The 21,333-nt window shown below is 54.6% G+C and overlaps 1 protein-coding gene across 6 annotated transcripts in view; it reads left to right on the forward strand.

Moving 5' to 3' along the window:
- Positions 1–14,694, forward strand: part of LOC140730848 (NHS-like protein 1) — a 436,201-nt gene extending 421,507 nt beyond the window's left edge. For all 6 annotated transcript variants that reach the window (XM_073051802.1, XM_073051806.1, XM_073051805.1 and 3 more), the window contains exons 6-8: positions 1,698–4,061; positions 9,606–9,711; positions 10,755–14,694. In XM_073051802.1, coding sequence (XP_072907903.1) covers positions 1,698–4,061; positions 9,606–9,711; positions 10,755–11,487 — 3,203 coding nt within the window. In that variant the 3' untranslated portion in view covers positions 11,488–14,694. The remainder of the gene's footprint in view (positions 1–1,697; positions 4,062–9,605; positions 9,712–10,754) is intronic.
- The last annotated feature ends 6,639 nt before the right edge of the window (positions 14,695–21,333 follow it).

Genomic DNA, 21,333 nt, shown 5'->3' on the forward strand with positions numbered 1-21,333 from the left:
CGTCCCTCAGGACAGAGATGGAGAGGAACTTCTTCGGCCAGAGGGTGATGAATTTGTGGAATTCATTGCCACACTGGAGGCCAAGTCATTGGGTATATTTAAAACAGACACTCGTGACCAATAAGGGCATCTGAGATTACGAGGAGAAGGCAGGAGAACGGGGTTGAGAGGGAAAATAACTCAACCACGATGGAATGGCAGAGCTGACTCGATGGGCTGAATGGCCTAATTCTGCTCCTATGTCTTATGGAAAGGATGTGGCTGAGAATCATTCAAGCTCTCTGCATCTTCCAGCGGCGTATCTTTGGCAGAAGAGCAGCCAGGAAAGCTCCCCTAGTTCCCTGTCCATGGATCTGTCCAGCCACAGCTTGCTTGTGAAGCAGTTGCCTCCCAATGTCCCCTGCTCTTTCAACCCCGTCCACAGCAAAGACAGGATCGTTCGTACAGTGCCCCTCAGGAAACGCCACAGCACTGTGTTGTTCCTTCCCATGCTTTGTGGCACATCCACAATGCCATTTCCTCAGCATTTTCACCTGTGTTTTGCGAGGCTGAGTTGCTAGCTCGACCGACAACCCAGCACGGATGGAAAGCGAGCAAGGGGGCCGGCGGGATTTGAGCCCGGGACCTCTCGCCTCAAAGTCTGGTGCGGATGCAGCTACACCACCGGCCAGCTAGAAAACACTTCATAACCAATGAAGTATCTTGGTAGTTCATTCATTGTCATCATTTAGGAAACACAACAGTTGATATTCAAGCAACAAGTTCCCTCGGTGTGGCATTAATGAGATGGTTGATGAGGAATAAACCCTCTGTGGGTAACACCCTGTCGACATTGTGCCTCAGCGTTTCCTACATCCCTCTCTGTGTCTCATTCCAAAATTCACTACGTCCAGTGGTGTTGGTGTCAGCCTGGATGTCTGGAGTGAGACTAGAACCCGTTATCTTCTGTCTCAGAAACTCTCGTTCAGGTAGTAGTGCAGAATGTGTTGGGGCATCACCAGGTTGTGAATGCCCCTTTATAGATGGACAGACATAATGATTCTTCAGCCTTGATGAATAAGTAAGTCAGAGAGTGGGGGGAAAGGCCCTTCAGCCCATACCGTCTGTACCAGCCATCACCTGCGGGCAGGGAGTGGGAAGTTAAAGTCAGTTTTACTGTAATCGGCCCAAGCACACGTACATACCAGCGGTGATGAACTGCAGGCACAGAGCGTCAGAGAAGTAGCATCCACAAGGAAACCTGAATCGATAATAAATGATGTGCCGTTTTCACAAGAAAGAACACAGTTAGAACAAATAAAACTTCAAATTTGGTGCTAAACTGTAGTGAGCAGGGTTCAAGAACTGACCAGTCGAAGGGACCTGCTGGTGCGAGACTTTAGGCTTCTGAACATCCTGCCTGATGGCATCTGTGAGTTGATGGTGTGGCCCGGGTTGTGGACATCCTTGAAAACGGATGCTGCCCTCCGTGAGGCAGAACCTGCAGAATTTACTAGCGATGCTGGGGGAGGGAGAGCCCTTTACGGACCAGATGGGATTAGTTTAAATTTCCATGGTTATTGCAGGTGTCGTGTTTGTGGGGCAAAGGGCCTGTTCTTGGGCTGTATTATCCACATTGATCCTGGTACTCAGGCAATGGAAGTTTCTATCGTTTTTCCCTGTGCAAAGTGGTCACAAACTGTGTTTGATGCTGGCAGGAACCGGGACGACCCCAGCCAGAAGCTCGTGCGCCACCCTGCCGGGCCAGTTCTCCACCCTGAGCCGATTGGAGAGCCACGGGCCGGGCCGGGCCCGCTCGAGCACCAGGGACTCCTCCTGCCAGACGGAAGAGGTGAAGGTGGTGCCGCCCTCCGTCCGCCGGATCCGGGCGCAGAAGGGTCAGGGGATCGCAGCCCAGCTGTCCGGCTCCTCGGGTGATGTGTCGGTGGACAGCGGCCCCCGGGCCCAGCCGGAGATGCGCTCCCACAGCCTGCCGAGGAGGCTCGGGGCCCGGGTCTCGCTGCGCCGACCGGAGGAGAGCGCCCCGCTGTTCGGGACCGGCACGCAGGAGATCCGGGAGCCCCAGGAGGCACGGGTGGCCTCGCCCGCTGCCCTGCGCTCCGAGGCCGTGGAGGAGGAGGTGCCGGCGAACCTCCGCTCCTCAGCCCGACAGTCGCCCACCTCAGACACTCCGTCGGGACCGCCTCCTTCCCCCTCCCCCTCCACAATCCGCCTGGCCCCCGTCCCATGCCCGGAGGGCCGCGAGCGGACCCTGTCGCGCAGTATCTCGCTGAGGAAGACCAGGAAGCCACCGCCCCCCCCCACGCGCACCGACTCCCTGCGGCGCCGGCCCAAGGGGGGTGGGGACCCGGTGCTCAGCCCGTCGCTGATCGCCAGCCTGCAGCGCTCACTGGAGAGCGGGGGCGGACTGGGCCGCCAGGAGGCTCCCGGCCTCCCTGCCGGGGCCTCGGCCTGCAGCCCCCGGGAGCCCGACCCCTGGTTTGTCCGCAGCTGCAGTCAGAGCAGCAGCAACAGCAGCGGCCGCTCGACGGGCGGCAGCCGGGCCTGCTCCACGCCGTCGCAGAGCGAGACCAGCAGCCTGCGCTCCGACGGCCCCGAGGCCGAGGGCTGGCGGGCTAACGGCCTGGCCTGGGAGCCGGCCTCCCAGCCCCAGGGCTTCACCTCGCCCTCCAGCGGGTACTCCAGCCAGTGCAACACGCCGACCGGCCCCGGCCCCTCGCACCGGGCCTCGCCCCGGCCTGCCAAGCCCAAGGTGCCCGAGCGCAAGTCCTCCCTCCGCTCCTCGCTCTCCGCTTCCTCCTCCTCCGCCTCGCTGTCCTCCAGCGCCTCGGAGTCGCGGCCCCCGCCCCCAGCCGGTCCCGCTGACCCTCAGCCCTCTGCTGGGGGCCCACTGCCTGCCTTACCCTACACTGCTCCCCAACTACACTTGTTGTCCCCTCCTGGTGCCCAGAGACTAGTTTCAAACCCTCCCACTCGGTCTCGACCGGCTTCCCCCCTTCCCAATGCCCCTGTGCTGTTGTCACCTCCTCCCACCCACCTTCTGCCAACATCAGCCCCTCCCGCTCTCTGTCGAATCACTCCCCCTCCACCTCGTGTGCGTGGTTCAGTGCCTCCCTCGTCACCTCCTCCGCCTCCTCCTCTTCCACAAGCATCCCCTGAGTTGTCCACATCACCCCCTCCCCCTCCTCCTGGGCCAGCCCCTCCCAATCCTCCTCTGCCCTCGCCACCCCCTCCAGCTCTTTTCGTGACCCCACCCCGCCTCACCTCACCCCCTCCGGCCCCTCCTCTGCCCACGTCACCCCCTCCCTGCGCCACACTCCCTGCCCCACCCCCACTGGACCCAAAGGCGCTCTGCAGGGAAGGGAACCCCCCACGCTCCCCTCTCCCTCCCGGCTTGGACAGCCCCAAGGCCCCCGCGGGCCCCCTCCTCGTCACGGCTGAGGCCTTGCGCTCGGTGCAGCTGAGGAGAGCGAAGCCCGAGCCCCCGAGGGGGGTCATGCAGCAACCCTCGTCCCCTCGCGGTCCTGTCAGGCACCCTCATCACTCCGGAGGGGAGGTCACTCCCGGTGCAGTTCCGGTGAGTTCAGAGAGCAGGGTCAGCGAGTCCGAGACTACAGCCACGGTCAATGGAGAGCTCCTGTCGATGTCCACGCAGGAGCCGCTGCCCTGTGGCCCCAGCCCCACTGACCGGGTACGGGCTCTGACACCCGAGAAGCCCAAACCGCCTGGCAGGACCCCTCCTCCCATTGCCAGGAAGCCCAAGCTCACTCTCCCCGTCCCACCCTCGCACTGGGACCTCAGCGCACACGAGAGGCGGCCGCCGGAAACGGTCTGGAGCCCAGCAGAGGCTGACGGGGTCGGTGGGGAGCTGGAAGGGGAGGGCACTCCCCCGGCCGGCAGAGCGGGGGACCAGCCGAAACCCCACGTGTGCGACGTCGATCAGAGGCCCGAGGAAAGCCAGAGAGAGCCCGGAACCCCAGAAAACCAGGCACCAGAATCCTCCCCGACGTGGGATCATCTGGATGGAGGCAGTAGCACGCCTTGCAAAGAAAATGAACCCGGTGAGATGAGACAAAGATTATTTTCCTCTTCTTTGTCTTTCCCTTCTCCATTCGGGACAGTGACAACTGGGTCCGACGGCAGAGGTCGGCGGTTGGGCTTCTGAATGCTTCCTAGTCATCCAAATACGTTACCACCCCTCTAGGCAAGGCAATGAGCCACTAATAGTGGAACACATACCACATCGAAGAAAGAAAATGAGAACTATGACATGGATAAAATGCAAAACAATCCCTCAAAGAAAGGAAATGAGAAATATGAATGGATACAATGCACACCCATCCCACCAACGACCCGGACCCTTCCGCACCAAGAAAGCACCGACAATGCGCCAAATACTGGAAAGGCAACCAACAGCCCCCCACCCACCCCATCCCTTCCCATCTCCCACATCCATTCATCCCCACCCCTCCCTCCCCATCTCCCCCTCCCCTCCCTCCCCATCTCCCACATCCATTCACCCCATCCCCCCACCCACCCCTCCCTTCCCATCTCCCCCTCCCCTCCCTCCCCATCTCCCACATCCATTCATCCCCATCCCCCCACCCACCCCTCCCTTCCCATCTCCCACATCCATTCACCCCATCCCCCCACCCACCCCTCCCTTCCCATCTCCCCCTCCCCTCCCTCCCCATCTCCCACATCCATTCATCCCCATCCCCCCCACCCACCCCCCCCTTCCCATCTCCCACATCCATTCACCCCATCCCCCCACCCACCCCTCCCTTCCCATCTCCCCCTCCCCTCCCTCCCCATCTCCCACATCCATTCATCCACATCCCCCCACCCACCCCTCCCTTCCCATCTCCCCCTCCCCTCCCTCCCCATCTCCCCCTCCCCTCCCTCCCCATCTCCCACATCCATTCATCCACATCCCCCACTCACCCCTCCCTTCCCATCTCCCCCTCCCCTCCCTCCCTATCTCCCACATCCATTCATCCCCATCCCCCACCCATCCCTCCCTTCCCATCTCCCCCTCCCCCTCCCTATCTCCCACATCCATTCATCCCCATCCCCCCACTCACCCCTCCCTTCCCATCTCCCACATCCATTCATCCCCATCCCCCCACTCACCCCTCCCTTCCCATCTCCCACATCCATTCATCCCCATGCCCCCACATCCATTCATCCCCATCCCCCCACTCACCCCTCCCTTCCCATCTCCCCCTCCCCCTCCCTCCCTATCTCCCACATCCATTCATCCCCATCCCCCACCCATCCCTCCCTTCCCATCTCCCCCTCCCCCCTCCCTATCTCCCACATCCATTCATCCCCATCCCCCCACTCACCCCTCCCTTCCCATCTCCCACATCCATTCATCCCCATCCCCCCACTCACCCCTCCCTTCCCATCTCCCACATCCATTCATCCCCATGCCCCCACCCACCCCTCCCTTCCCATCTCCCCCTCCCCTCCCTCCCTATCTCCCACATCCATTCATCCACATCCCCCCATTCACCCCTCCCTTCCCATCTCCCACATCCATTCATCCCCATGCCCCCCACTCACCCCTCCCTCCTCATCTCCCCCTCCCCTCCCTCCCTATCTCCCACATCCATTCATCCACATCCCCCCATTCACCCCTCCCTTCCCATCTCCCACATCCATTCATCCCCATGCCCCCCACTCACCCCTCCCTCCTCATCTCCCCCTCCCCTCCCTCCCTATCTCCCACATCCATTCATCCACATCCCCCCACCCACCCCTCCCTTCCCATCTCCCCCTCCCCTCCCTCCCTATCTCCCACATCCATTCATCCCCATCCCCCCACTCACCCCTCCCCTCCCTCCCCATCTCCCACATCCATTCATCCCCATCCCCCCACTCACCCCTCCCTTCCCATCTCCCTGCCCCTCCCTCCCCATCTCCCTGCCCCTCCCTCCCCATCTCCCACATCCATTCATCCACATCCCCCCACTCACCCCCCCTTCCTATCTCCCCCTCCCCTCCCTTCCCATCTCCCACATCCATTCATCCCCATCCCCCCATTCACCCCTCCCTTCCCATCTCCCACATCCATTCATCCCCATGCCCCCACCCACCCCTCCCTTCCCATCTCCCCCTCCCCTCCCTCCCTATCTCCCACATCCATTCATCCCCATGCCCCCATTCACCCCTCCCTTCCCATCTCCCACATCCATTCATCCCCATCCCCCCACCCACCCCTCCCTTCCCATCTCCCCCTCCCCTCCCTCCCTATCTCCCACATCCATTCATCCCCATGCCCCCACCCACCCCTCCCTTCCCATCTCCCCCTCCCCTCCCTCCCTATCTCCCACATCCATTCATCTCCATCCCCCCACCCACCCCTCCCTTCCCATCCCCCTGCCCCTCCCTCCCTCCCCATCTCCCACATCCATTCATCCCCATGCCCCCACTCACCCCTCCCTCCCCATCTCCCTGCCCCTCCCTCCCTCCCTATCTCCCACATCCATTCATCCACATCCCCCCACTCACCCCTCCCATCCCTCCCCTCCCTCCCATCTCCCACATCCATTCATCCCCATCCCCCCCACTCACCCCTCCCTCCTCCCCTCCCCCTCCCCTCCCTCCCTATCTCCCACATCCATTCATCCCCATCCCCCCATTCACCCCTCCCTCCCCATCTCCCTGCCCCTCCCTCCCTATCTCCCACATCCATTCATCCACATCCCCCCATTCACCCCTCCCTTCCCATCTCCCCCTCCCCTCCCTCTCTCCCTATCTCCCACATCCATTCATCCCCATCCCCCCACCCACCCCTCCCTTCCCATCTCCCCCTCCCCTCCCTCCCTATCTCTCACATCCATTCATCCCCATCCCCCCACCCACCCCTCCCTTCCCATCTCCCCCTCCCCTCCCTCCCTCCCTATCTCCCACATCCATTCATCCCCATCCCCCCACTCACCACTCCCTTCCCATCTCCCCCTCCCCTCCCTCCCCATCTCTCACATCCATTCATCCCCATCCCCCCACCCACCCCTCCCTTCCCATCTCCCCCTCCCCTCCCTCCCCATCTCCCTGCCCCTCCCTCCCGATCTCCCACATCCATTCATCCACATCCCCCCCACTCACCCCTCCCTCCCCATCTCCCTGCCCCTCCCTCCCTATCTCCCACATTCATTCATCCCCATCCCCCCCACTCACCCCTCCCTCCCCATCTCCCTGCCCCTCCCTCCCTATCTCCCACATCCATTCATCCACATCCCCCCACTCACCCCTCCCTTCCCATCTCCCCCTCCCCCCTCCCTATCTCCCACATCCATTCATCCCCATCCCCCCACTCACCCCTCCCTTCCCATCTCCCCCTCCCCTCCCTCCCCATCTCCCACATCCATTCATCCCCATCCCCCCACTCACCCCTCCTATCTGGCCCAGTGGGTTTAGCAGTCGAACACCACAAGAGTTGGATGGCGTAACATGAGGTATGGGACTGAGAGCTGCTGGCTGCACGATCCCTCGGGTATTACTGCAGCCCCTGAGGGCACTTTCCACTCAACTCCCACTTCTCCTGATTCTCACAGACCTCAGCACTGAATATCACCAATGAGCCAGACTCCATGGTATTGTGGGTACAGAGTTCCAAACTTCAAAGTAAATTTATTATCAAAGCACATACACGTCATCATAAACAACCCTGAGATTCATTTTCCTGCGGGCATTCTCAATAAATCCATAATAAAATCAATGAAAGACCACACTAACTTGGGCATTTTACCAGTGTGCAAAGCACGATATACTGTGCAATTACAAAAACAAAACAATAATGACAAATAAATATCAAGAACATGAGATGAAGAGTCCTGGAAAGTGAGTCCATAGGTTGTGGGAAAATGAGTGGAATTCTCGCCTTTGGTTCAAAAGCCAAAGGGGATAAGTTTTGTTGAACTTGAAACAAGAAGCCTCATCCGATCTCAGTTCAAAATGGCCAAGGCCAGACTTATTTGACCTTACCCATAACTGTAAAAGGATAGAATTTTCACAAAAAACCCTGTCAACTTGAAGGATCTTGGATGATTCAATCATACTTGTTAATTCAAACTCTGATCAGCATAGGGTGCTCTGGGGTCGGGGAGTGAGGGGTGTAACGGGGTGCTCTGGGGTCGGGGAGTGAGGGGTGTAACGGGGTGCTCGGGTCGGGGAGTGAGGGGTGTAACGGGGTGCTCTGGGGTCGGGGAGTGAGGGGTGTAACGGGGTGCTCTGGGGTCGGGGAGTGAGGGGTGTAACGGGGTGCTTTGAGGTCGGGGAGTGAGGGGTGTAACGGGGTGCTTTGGGGTCGGGGAGTGAGGGGTGTAATGGGGTGCTCTGGGGTTGGGGAGTGAGGGGTGTAACGGGGTGCTTTGGGGTTGGGGAGTGAGGGGTGTAACGGGGTGCTCTGGGGTTGGGGAGTGAGGGGTGTAACGGGGTGCTCTGGGGTCGGGGAGTGAGGGGTGTAACCGGGTGCTTAGGGGTCAGGGAGTGAGGGGTGTAACGGGGTGCTCTGGGGTTGGGGAGTGAGGGGTGTAACGGGGTGCTCTGAGGTCGGGGAGTGAGGGGTGTAACAGGGTGCTTTGGGGTCGGGGAGTGAGGGGTGTAACGGGGTGCTCTGGGGTCGGGGAGTGAGGGGTGTAACGGGGTGCTCTGGGGTTGGGGAGTGAGGGGTGTAACGGGGTGCTCTGGGGTTGGGGAGTGAGGGGTGTAACGGGGTGCTTTGGGGTTGGGGAGTGAGGGGTGTAACAGGGTGCTCGGGTTGGGGAGTGAGGGGTGTAACGGGGTGCTCTGGGGTTGGGGAGTGAGGGGTGTAACGGGGTGCTCTGGGGTCGGGGAGTGAGGGGTGTAACGGGGTGCTCTGGGGTTGGGGAGTGAGGGGTGTAACGGGGTGCTCGGGTTGGGGAGTGAGGGGTGTAACAGGGTACTTAGGGGTCGGGGAGTGAGGAGTGTAACGGGGTGCTCTGGGGTTGGGGAGTGAGGGGTATAACGGGGTGCTTAGGGGTCAGGGAGTGAGGGGTGTAACGGGGTGCTCTGGGGTTGGGGAGTGAGGGGTGTAACAGGGTACTTAGGGGTCGGGGAGTGAGGGGTGTAACGGGGTGCTCTGGGGTCGGGGAGTGAGGGGTGTAACGGGGTGCTTAGGGGTCAGGGAGTGAGGGGTGTAACGGGGTGCTCTGGGGTCGGGGAGTGAGGGGTATAACGGGGTGCTTTGGGGTTGGGGAGTGAGGGGTGTAACGGGGTGCTTTGGGGTCGGGGAGTGAGGGGTGTAACGGGGTGCTCTGGGGTCGGGGAGTGAGGGGTGTAACGGGGTGCTTTGGGTCGGGGAGTGAGGGGTGTAACGGGGTGCTCTGGGGTCAGGGAGTGAGGGGTGTAACGGGGTGCTCTGGGGTTGGGGAGTGAGGGGTGTAACGGGGTGCTCTGGGGTTGGGGAGTGAGGGGTGTAACGGGGTGCTTTGGGGTTGGGGAGTGAGGGGTGTAACGGGGTGCTTTGGGGTTGGGGAGTGAGGGGTGTAACGGGGTGCTTTGGGGTCGGGGAGTGAGGGGTGGTACAGCAGACTGGGGTATGTGTACCTTTCAGTAACCGTGTTGATGTTTGACAGATGACGTGTTTGAGGAGAGTTCCAGCAGTGTAGGAGACTACAGTGAAGAGATCAGCACCCCGACCCGGCCCAGGACCACTGAGGACTTATTTGCTGCAATACACAGGTACAGGCCCTTCATCTCTGGACCTTTCAACCCACTGCAAGTTCAATCTGACCCATCCCTCCATTTCTCTTTCACCCACGTGCCTGTCGGAGCATGTCTGAAACATTTCCAATGCCTCTGCCCCTTTCAGCATCCTGGCACCCACCACTCACACTGGGATGGCGGGAAGAGCGAAACCAAGGAGAGGGTCAGAATGAGAGCGGGTAATGATGCGAGCACCTGTCACAGAAGATGCAGGTTGAAAGGTGCCTGTCTTTTTGTGTCTTTCTGTTTAGAGACCCGGGTGGAAAGGTTCTCACAGGAAAACACAACTGGACGAATGGAAAATAGAATCTGAGACTAGAAGAGAGAAAAAGAGAGAATGATTAAGAGAGAGAGATTAGAAGAGTGAGTGCGATTGGGGGAAAGGAGAGAGATTAGGAGAGAGAATACAGGAGAGAGAGAGACTAGGGCAGTGAGATTAAGAGAGAAATATTAGGAGAGAAATTGGGGAAGAGATTAAGAGGGAGAAAGATGTTAGGAGAGACATTAAGAGAGAGATTAGGAAAGAGAAATATTAGTAGAGAGATTGGGAAAGAGAGATTAAGAGAGAGAAAGATGTTAGGAGAGAGATTAGGAGAGTGAGAGAAGGACAGACTGCAGATGCTGGAATGGGAGCAATGTGCAATCTGCTGGAAGGTCTTCACGTGTCGAGCAACATCTGTGCAGAAGCAGGAATTGTGGACGTTTCCAGTGGAACCCTGTGTAAGCAGAGCTCTGATGATATCTTTCCTGACATAGACGCTGCTCGCCTGCAGTTCTCAAAGCAATTTGTTGGTTGCTGGAGGGGAGAGAGAGTAAGAAATCACTGAGAACTTGATGCTTTCTGTACGCATTCCTCCGTCCCTCAATCCCCGCTGTTCACTTCCCCATTCCTCACTTTCTCCCTCATCACTCTTCACCCCCTCAGTTCCCCTTCTTCTGCATTACTGTCCTCTCAGCCCCGTCCCGCCGTTCATGGCGTTGCTTCGGAGAGCGTCTCACCACGTCTTTCCCGCTTTTAGGTCGAAGCGGCGGGTCCTGGGCCGGAAAGATTCGGAGGATGAGTTCCACCGGACGCAGCCCCCCCCGTCGCCCGTGACCCCGACTGGGGCGCTGCCCAGCCCGGGCTCACTGAAGCAGGTGGGCTCCATCCAGAGGAGCCTGCGGAAGTCCAACACCAGCAGCGACAGCTTCAAGGCGCTGCTGCTGAGGAAGGGGTGCCGTCCGGACCAGGGCTGCCGCATGTCGGCCGCCGAGATGCTCAAGAGCTCCGATCCCAGGCACCGCCCGGCCGAGCCAGAGCGGCCGTCCGGCCGGCGGGGCCGCAACCCGCGGGAAGAGTGGGCCTCGCACGAGGGCCCGCTGCCCAAGGGTGCCGGGCTGGTGGGCGTCCGCTACGGCCGCTCCCGGACCCCGCCCTCGGCTGCCAGCAGCCGCTACGGCAGCAGGCTCCACCTGCACCGACTCCACAGCAGCCCCATGACCGTGATCCGCGAGGCCGAGGCCTGGGAGCCCGAGGAGGGCCGGCGACACAGCGAGAGTGACGCCGTCGGGCAGGGGGCGGAGCCCGAAAACTGTGATGTAACGCGCCCAGAGGGACAGGACCGTATGACATCACAATCAGGGGGCGTGGCAGAGAGCACCACCAATGGCGAAGCCCGTCAGGACCGGGACTTTTCTACCTCGTCCGTGGCAACAGAGGCGCCAGTCACGATTGGGGGTCATGAAGGACACCAAAGAAAGCAAGGAGACTGATTCCCCCCCCCCCCCCCACCAATGTGTTATTTTCCTTTATATAAAGTCCTCAGACATCAACCAGTGGCACTAGCCCGATGGCAGAATAGAAACACCTAGCCTTCCCTTGCCTGGGCCGCCAAGGAGACCAGCACTTGAGTAGTGCCTTTGTGTAGCAAGGTGCCCCCTTGCTGATGAGGGAGGTTTGTTTGTAGTGAAAACTGAGGTCTGGAAATCTGAGATGAATGCAGGAATGGCACTTGTATTGACCAGCGTAGAGCGCAAAAGGCAGTCAGGCTGAGATATTTATGTAGCGCCTTTCCTGACGAGGGGCACCCCGGAAGCACTTCACGGCCAAGGAGGCACTTTCTTTCCAAAACGAAAGGGGGGGAGAGTCGTTCAGCGGATGTCTGTCGCGCGGTTGGAGTGAGTACTGTGTGGAAGGGAGAGGCTGCGAGGTGGCTAAAAGTAGGTGGAGTCAGTTGTCTGGAGAGGAGGTGGAAGTGGTAGAGAGAGAGGGCTGGGAGTATTTTGGTGTTTTGCGTGCCAGGTACAGGTAGTTAACTCCCCTTGGGGGGTGGAGCTGTGTACAATGAATTGTACTGAGACAGAGTGTGGGTGTCTGTCTGGAAACCAGACGGATTCGAGCCACATGACCATTCCTGGCTGTAACCGTTAGTAGCAGGAGACAGGGAACAGTATGCCCTGGAAAGGAAGGGTCAGTAGTGTGATGCTTACATTGAACTTTGACCAATAGCTGTTAGATGAGTGAATTGTACGTTTGTAGTGTAATAGTTTGAATAGCTGTGGGACTTGGCTGTTCCGACCCGTTATTTCAGGATGATTCGGTTGGTTTAACTAACTACCCCTGCGACGCGGAGGGTGGGGTAAATCCCAGCGGGTGGTGCTCCTCCGTGTCTGCTGAGCAGGGAAGGGTGGTTGCCACCACAGGTGCAGACCTGAGTCACACAGTGCCTTCGAGAGGCAGGAACTACAGGTCCCTGCTTGGGGTACAGATGCTTCTCGATCCGTTCACTGTGCGCTGGTTTTTTTTTTGCTGTTTTTCCCTGCGTTCATGGAATAATAAGACCGGCAGTTGGATTGATAATGTGAGTTCACTGTGCCCAGATCAGGGGTGCCAGGTGACACAGAGTCAACAACATGCCCGTGGTGGCTAGGCCCTCTGCACGATGATTCCAGTGCCTAAGGCTAGCCACAGAGTTCTTTCTGGGGAGCAAAGTCGCTGTGCGGGATTGGAGGCGATAGGATGACTGGGCGGGAAACAGCACAAAGCCTGCTCGCCCGCCGCCCCAACATTGTGGCTTGCCTTTTCACTCCCTCCCCGATTTCCTTCTTCCCAACAAGCCTCAGCCCCTGTCAAGTGGGAACGCGAGAGGATTAGGAAACACTCATAGGGCGATCACCATTGAGGGGGAAAACAAAGTCAGCTTTCAGCCCCAGCAGTAAACCCGAATTGTACTTAGCTTTAAAGCAGAGGTTAACAGGTTCTTGATTAGTAAGGGTGTCAAAGGTTATGGGGAGAAGGTGGGAGAACGGGGGTTAATAAATCAGCCATGATGGAATGGTAGAGCAGAATCGATGGGTTGAATGGCCTAATTTGCTCCTGTGTGTGATGGCCTTCAGGGTGTCCTTGATTGTCCCAGCGTTCCTGCTTCAAGCCAACTCACTGCCTATTTTAAACATGAGGTCCTGCAGGTGCTGGAAACAGTGAGTAACACGTACAAAATGCTGGAGGGACTCAGCAGGTCAGGCAGCGTCAACGGAGAGGAATAGAGCAGATGTGTCGGGCCGTTCCCCAGGGCTGCTGACCCCCTAAGCTGCCTCCCACTCCACCCCCGGTCTCGTCACGCTAAGTGCCTTCTCGCCGCGGCCCCCTGCTGACACCTAGTGGCAGAGCGCCGGAACCGCAGCAGCCCGACCCACAGGAACCGGGCCCGTAACGCCGGAAACGTTTTGTTAAGCGACTTTGCACAAGTTTGACTGCAACACGGGACACTCTCTCACTTTGCCATCAAGTTCTGGCCTAGTCCTGAGCCCTAAACACGGGAGATTCTGCGGATGTTGGAAATCCAGAACACAAAATGCTGGGGGAACTCAGCATGTCAGGCAGCATCTATGGAGAGGAATAAACAGCTGACATTCCGTGTTGAAATACTTTGTTTCCTGATTAAGGGTCTGGTCGCGAAACGTTGACCGTGTATCCCCCTCCACAGATACTGTCTGACCTGCTGAACTGCTCCTGCAATTTGTGTGCTAGTTCTGTAAACTGACTGCCAACAAGGAGCATTTAACAGACACCAAACGGGACAGTTCAGTGGGGAAGTGGGGCAGTAATGCCTGCACTCAGCTCTGTTGATTTAAGGTGTGAACTTGGGAAATTCAGTCCAAGCGTGACCCTGGCTTGTCCCTAAAAGTTAGCAATGTTGAGCCGAGCGGGAGAAAGGAGGTTAGTGTTACGGATTTGAGCAGTGGCGCCAGCCCTCAGCGGCACAGGAAAAGGTACTGTGTAGCGTGGAGAGTCTATTACCAGCAAAGGGGAATAAAAACCCGATGGAAGACTGGGCTTTATTGCTGTTGGGAGAGTTGTGCAGAGATAAATGTGACTTGAAAATTCTGAATCTTGTGATAATGCTGGCATCCAGTTACCAAAGACACGAAGCCTTTTCTACAGGAAAAAACAACAATCCCTGCGGTATTTTTCAAGTTCAACAAGTATTTTTTAACAGAAAACTGCATTTGCAAAGCCTTAGATATTAAAATAAACTCAGATTTGAATACACACCAAAAGTGGGAACTGATTGTGCTCCTGTCGTCTGGTCATCAGACAGATAGACAGACACTTCCTACAGCATGCCCCCTTTATAAATTGTTTTAAGGTGTACAAAGATTGTAAAATGTTCTCTTTCGTGGGGGTGATTTTCTTTGCGAGCAGTTTTTGGGAATTTGTACATTTTAGTAATCTGAGATTTTTTTTAACAGTAAATTTGCAGATTATTTATTTTAGTACAGAGGCAGATTGAAGTTTGCTTTTCCATCTTGCCTCCATTGTGTTTGCTCTTATTGAGGCAGGAAGGAGGGGTGAGTAGCAAGGCCTTTCCTTCCTTCCCGTGGGAAATGCAGGAAGCTCTCATGGCCTCTCAACGTGTCCTGTTCATTTTGTACTCAGAAAGATGCTGTGTTCTCAAATAAAGCAACGTTTTCCTCTCATGGACAAAAGACTCATCTTTTCATACATTATCTATCGGTACATCAGCTGACACAGCACAGGGACACTTGTGCACTGTCCCTAAGTGTGTTGGTTAATCCAAACGATGCATTTCACTGTATGTGCTCAGGTTCACGTTTATTGTCATCTGACTGTACATATAGACAACCAAATCAAGCAATGTCCCTCCGGACCACGGTGCACCAGAAACATATATCACACACAGCACATACACTAAAATATTACAACAAATAAGTGAATAAAATATAATTCAAAATGGATATGGTGCACAGCACATGTGAACAGCTCGCTGTCCTAGTGATGAGACCCAAGTGGTGGCAGGGTATTAGATGAGCGCAGAACAGTACAGCACAGGAACAGGCCCTTCAGCCTGCAGTGTTGTGCCAAGCCAGCCAAAAAGCCTCTAATGTATTTGCCTTTACCACCATACCAGGTAGCACGTTGCAGGCATCCACCACTCCCTGAGTACCCCTGACATTCCCTCGGAACCTACCACCTCTCATTTTCAATGCACGCCCTCCGGTATTAGAAGCTCTACCCTGGGGAAAAGAGACTCCCTGTCTCTCCCCGCCTCTCAGATCTCCCCTCAGCCTGCGCCACTCCAGAGAAAACAGCCCGAGTTTGTCCGGCCTCTCATGACAGCACATGCCCCCTAAACCAGGCAGCATCTTGGTAAACCTCTTCTGCGCCCTCTCCAAAGCCTCCACATCCTTCCTGTAGTGGGGCGACCAGATCTGTGTGCAATACTCCAGGTGTGGCCTAACCAGAGTTCTTTAAAATTGCAACATAACGTCCTGACTTTCGAACTCAATGCCTCGACTAATGAAAGCACGTGTTCCATATCGACCTGTGTAGCCACTTTCAAGGAGCTATGAACTTGGACCCTAAGACCTCTCTGCTCAGCAGCACTGTTCAGGGTCTTGCCCTTAACAGTAGACCGTCTCCTCGCATTTGCCCTACCGAGACACAACACCTCACTTTTATCCGGGTTAAACTCCACCTGCCATTTCTCTGCCCACACCTGCAACTGATCGATATCGTGCTGTATTCTTTGCCAGTCTTCTGCACTGCCCACAACTCCACCAATCTTGGTAGTCTCTGCGAACTTACTAACACACCCATCTACATTTTCATGCAGGTCATTTATAAACATCGCAAACAGCAGAGGTCCCAGCACAGATCCCTGTGGAACTCCACTAATTACAGACGTCCAGCTCGAATAAGTCCCTTCAACGAGTACTTTCTGTCTTCTATGCACAATTCAGCCAAGTTGGTCCCATTAACCCATTACATCACTCTAAATCCTTAAACACTTAGCTGTTCAAATCCCTTTTCATGCAACTGCCCCACCATTTCCTCTGCCAGCTAATGCCATCATTACCCACCACCCTCTGGGTGAAAGAGTAAGTTAAGTTGGAAAGAAAAAAGAATGTTTTAAAGATGAGGTTTATTTGTCACGTGTACATTGAAATGTTGAAACACATTAAAAAGTGCTCGTGTAAAGTCAAATCAGTGCGATTGTTCTAGATTGCCCGCAAATATCACCACACTTCTGGTCCCAAAATAGCTTACTCACAACTTGAGAGGCTGTACTTGATTTGGTATTGGGAAATGAACCTGGTCAGGTGACAGATCTCTCGGTGGGAGGGCAATTTAGAGATAGTGATCACAATTCTATCTCCTTTACCATAGTATTGGAGAGGGATAGGAACAGACAAGTTAGGAAAGCATTTAATTGGAATAAGGGGAAATATGAAGCTATCAGGCAGGAACATGGAAGCATAAATTGGGAACAGATGTTCTCAGGGAAATGTATGAAAGAAATGTGGCAAAAGTTAAGGGGATATTTGTGTGGAATTCTGCATAGGTACGTTCCAATGAGACAGGGAAAGGATGGTAGGGTACAGGAACCGTGGTGTACAAAGGCTGTTGTAAATCTAGTCAAGGAGAAAAGAAGAGCATACGAAAGGTTCAAAAAACTAGGTAATGATAGAGATCTAGAAGATTATAAGGCTAGCAGGAAGGAGCCTAAGAATGAAATTAGGAGAGCTAGAAGGGACCATGAGAAGGCCTAGGTGAGCAGGATTAAGGAAAACCCCAAGGCATTCTACAAGTATGTGAAGAGCAAGCGGGTAAGACGTGAGAGAATAGGACCAATCAAGTGTGACAGTGGAAGAGTGTGTATGGAACCGGATGAGATAGCAGAGATACTTATTGAATACTTTGCTTCAGTATTCACTATGGAAAAGGATCTTGACGATCGTAGGGATGACTTGCAGCGGACTGAAAAGCTTGAACATATAGATATTAAGAAAGAGGATGTGCTGGAGCTTTTGGAAAGCATCAAGTTGGATAAGTCACTGGGACCAGACAAGATGTACCCCAGGCTACTGTGGGAGGAGACTGCTGAGCCTCTGGTGATGATCTTTGCATCATCAATGGAGATGGGAGAGGCTCTGGAGGATTGGAGGGTTGCAGATGTTGTTCCCTTATTCAAGAAAAGAGAGTAGAGGTAGCCCAGGAAATTATAGACCAGTGAGTCTTACTTCAGTGGTTGGTAAGTTGATGGAGAAGATCCTGAGAGGCAGGATTTATGTACATTTGGAGAGGCATAATATGATTAGGAATAGTCAGCATGGCTTTGTCAAAGGCAGGTTGTGCCTTACGGAGAAGAAGAAGAAGAAGAAAGCCCTTAACTCTGAGTGGAGTCATCGGGATGCCGTCATGACAGCACTTTTTTTAGCAGACTTTCTTGTTTCTACGAGGCCGAGTTGCTAGCTCGACGCTCAACCCAGCACGGATGGAAAGCGTGCCAGGGAGACGGCTGGATTCGAACCCGGGAGCCTTCGCTCCGAAGTCTGGCGCTGATGACACTACGCCACCAGCCGCCTCGTGCCTTATGAGCCTGATTGAGTTTTTTGTGGATGTGACTAAACACATTGATGAAGGAAGGGCAGTAGATGTAGTGTATATGGATTTCAGCAAGGCATTTGACAAGGTACCCCATGCAAGGCTTATTGAGAAAGTAAGGAGGCATGGGATCCAAGGGGACATTGCTTTGTGGATCCAGAACTGGCTTGCCCACAGAAAGCAAAGAGTGGTTGTAGACGGGTCATATTCTGCATGGAGGCCAGTGGATTGCCTCAGGGATCTGTTCTGGGACCCCTACTCTTCGTGATTTTTATAACTGACCTGGATGAGGAAGTGGAGGGATGGGTTAGTAAGTTTGCTGATGAGACAAAGGTTGGGGGAGTTGTGGATAGTGTGGAGGGCTGTCAGAGGTTACAGCGGGACAGTGATAGGATGCAAAACTGGGCTGAGAAGTGGCAGATGGTGTTCAACCCAGATAAGTGTGAAGTGATTCATTTTGGTAGGTCAAATATGATGCTGGAATATAGTATTAATGGTAAGACTCTTGGCAGTGTGGAGAATCAGAAGGATCTTGGGGTCCGAGTCCATAGGACACTCAAAGCTGCTATGCAGGTTGACTCTGTGATTAAGAAGGCATACAGCATTGGCCTTCATCAACCATGGGATTGAGTTTAGGAGCTGAGAGGTAATGTTGAAGCTATATAGGACCCTGGTCAGACTCCATTTGGAGTTCTGTGCTCAGTTCTGGTCGCCTCACTACAGGAAGGACGTGGAAACCATAGAAAGGGTGCAGAGGAGATTTACAAGGCTGTTGCCTAGATTGTGGAACATGCCTTATGAGGATAGGTTGAGTGAACTCGGCCTTTTCTCCTTGGAGCGACGGAGGATGAGAGCTGACCTAATAGAGGTGTATAAGAGGCATTGATCATGTGGATAGTCAGAGGCTTTTCCCCAGGGCTGAAATGGTTAGCACGAGAGGGCACAGTTTTAAGGTGCTTGGAAGTAGGTACAGAGGAGATGTCAGAGGTAAGTTTTTTTTAATGCAGAGAGTGGTGAGTACATGGAATGGGCTGCCAGCAATGGTGGTGGAGGCAGATACGATAGGGTCTTTGAAGAGATTCCTAAACAGGTACATGGAGCTTAGAAAAATAGAGGGCTATGGGTAACCCTAGGTAATTTCTAAAGTAAGGACATGTTCGTCACAGCATAGTGGGCTGAAGGGCCTGTATTGTGCTGTAGGTTTTCTATGTTTCTAACCCTTATATCTTAGGAATGTGGGAGGAAACCAGAGCACACAGAGGAAACCCACATGGCCACAGGGAGAACACATAAACTCTTTGCAAACAGCAGTGACATTCAACCCAAGATATTGGCACATCACATCAGACTGCACTCCCTTTCCCTCAAAGGGTGGGGTCACCCCGTTGTCTACTGTCTTCTAGACTTCAACATTACATCCCATCTCCTGTTCTCAATGCTCTGACCTGTGAAGGGATGTACCAAAAGCTTTGTTTGGACCGCGGGAGGCTCAGTGTGTGAGCGCCATTCGCTTGTCAGCTCCAGTGACCCGGGTTCGATCCGGACCCCTGCCGTCATTCTCCACGTGACCGTGCGGCTTCCCCCCCGACATCTCTCCCCTCCAGCTCCCCACTTCCCCTGGCGGCCTACCGCCCTCCGTGTTAAAAGAACTTGCTTCGGGAGCTGGAACTGCTGTTGGTTTATTATTGTCACAGGTACCGGGACACGGTGTGACATGCTGTTCAAACCGATCAGATCATTACTGGATTGTGGTGAACCTGTCTGGACACGACCCCCCGCCGACTGCTCCTGTGGCTCCTCCCACAGACCCCGGTATAAAGGCGATTGGAGACACAGACCCTCCCTCAGTCTCCAGGATGTTGTGTGATGGTCACTTGAGCCTATATCTGGCCTCACGTCTCCGAGAGTTATTGATGGTGCATCAAGGATAATCAATAACAATGCACTGTGGCTGATTTCCCCCCTCGCTCTACCTCAGTGCCCTGTGTACTGGTTTGATCTCTGAAACAGTATGCAAGACAGGCTTTTCGCTGCATCTCGGTACACGTGACTGAGCCCTATCAGATCGATTCTGATAACCGGCAAGTTGCATGCAATTGATCGCGATGTAACCATGACAATAATAAACCAATTCCAACTCTTAAGCAAAGGAACACTATGGACCGTCTCCTCACGACCATGGAGTTATCGCCATGTGTTTGCACAGTCCCTTTTATCTTCACTACCTTCTGTCTGTGTGTTATTTGAATCCACGTGCCCGCACCAACCTTTGTAGCTCACGTGTCCTGTGAGCATGACGGTAAACTCTTGTCAGACACGGCACAGATCAGAGACTGAAGAAGGTCGGTAAGCCACGAGTCTGTGCCACTACCCAGCCCCCTCCATGACTTCAGAATATCTCAGTCGTTACCCTTCGTTCAGACGGAAAGCCACAGCAGCCACCAGCCAAGAGTGAAATTAGAACACAGAACGGTGCAGGCCTTTCGGCCCATGACCCTTTAACCTACTCCGAGATCCATCCCACCCTGGGTCGGCAGACCCCTTGGTTAATGGCATTGGACCATGGCATAAAAAGGGGGTACGGACCCCAGATTTAAGCATTCCCCTTCCACTTTTCTTTCATCCATGTGTCTATCTAAGAATTTCTTCAATGTCCATATGTATCTGCCTCTACCCCTGGCAGTTCATTCCAACAGTCTGTGGTGTAAAATCCTACCTCTCAATCACATTAAAGTTATACTCTCTCTCATTAGCCATTTCCACCTGGATATCCAATCTTCCTATGAATCTTGTCATCTTGTACACCTCTATCAAATAACCCCTCATCCTCCTTCATTCACCCTGAAAAGCCCGGCACACTCAACCTATTCTTATAAGACATATTCTCCAATACAGGAAACATCCTGGTAAATCTCCTCTGCACCCTCTCTAAAGCATCCCCATCCTTCCTATAGTGAGGTGATCAGAATACTCCAAATGTGGGTTAACCAGGCTTTTATGGAGCTGCAACATGACCTTGTAGCTCTTGAAGTCGATCACCTAATTAATGAAGGGCAACACACCACACGACTTCTTAAAACCATATCAACTTGTGCGGCAACTTTGAAGAATCTATGGACGTGGATCCCACGATCCCTCTGTTCCTCTACCCTGCTAAGAACCCTGCCACTAATCTTGTACTTTGCCTTCGAGTGTATCAGTTGATGCTTTTCTGGATTGAACTTCATCTGCCACCACTCAGCCCAGCTCTGCATCCCATTGTCACCTAGGACAACCTTCTACACCACCCACAACGCCACCTGTGTCATCTGCAAACTTACTAACACATTTATAAAACTCACAGACAGCAGGAGTCCCAGAGCATCACGAGGCACTTCAACTTTTCAACATTGGTTTACGTCCTTGAATTTAGATGCTTCTCGGGCTTCTGGCTCACTGGACCAGATCTCTGCTGTCTACAGTGGCATATCCATTACGTTACTGTTTCTCCTCCCAGGTTAGTACAGTCCTCTGCCTCTCTGCAGAGATCTTGCCCCACAACAGGTCACAATGGGACCCTGAAGCTTCTACTACCACCCTGGTAGGGTGTTCTATGTACCCATCTCTCTCTTTGTAAAACCCTACCTCTGACATCCCTGCCCTATACTTTCTTCCAATCACCTAAAAACTATGACCACCCCCTTGTATTAGCCAATTCCACCTTGGGAGAA

The sequence above is a fragment of the Hemitrygon akajei genome, chromosome 7, assembly GCF_048418815.1.
Source record: "Hemitrygon akajei chromosome 7, sHemAka1.3, whole genome shotgun sequence".
Classification (NCBI taxonomy): domain Eukaryota; kingdom Metazoa; phylum Chordata; class Chondrichthyes; order Myliobatiformes; family Dasyatidae; genus Hemitrygon; species Hemitrygon akajei.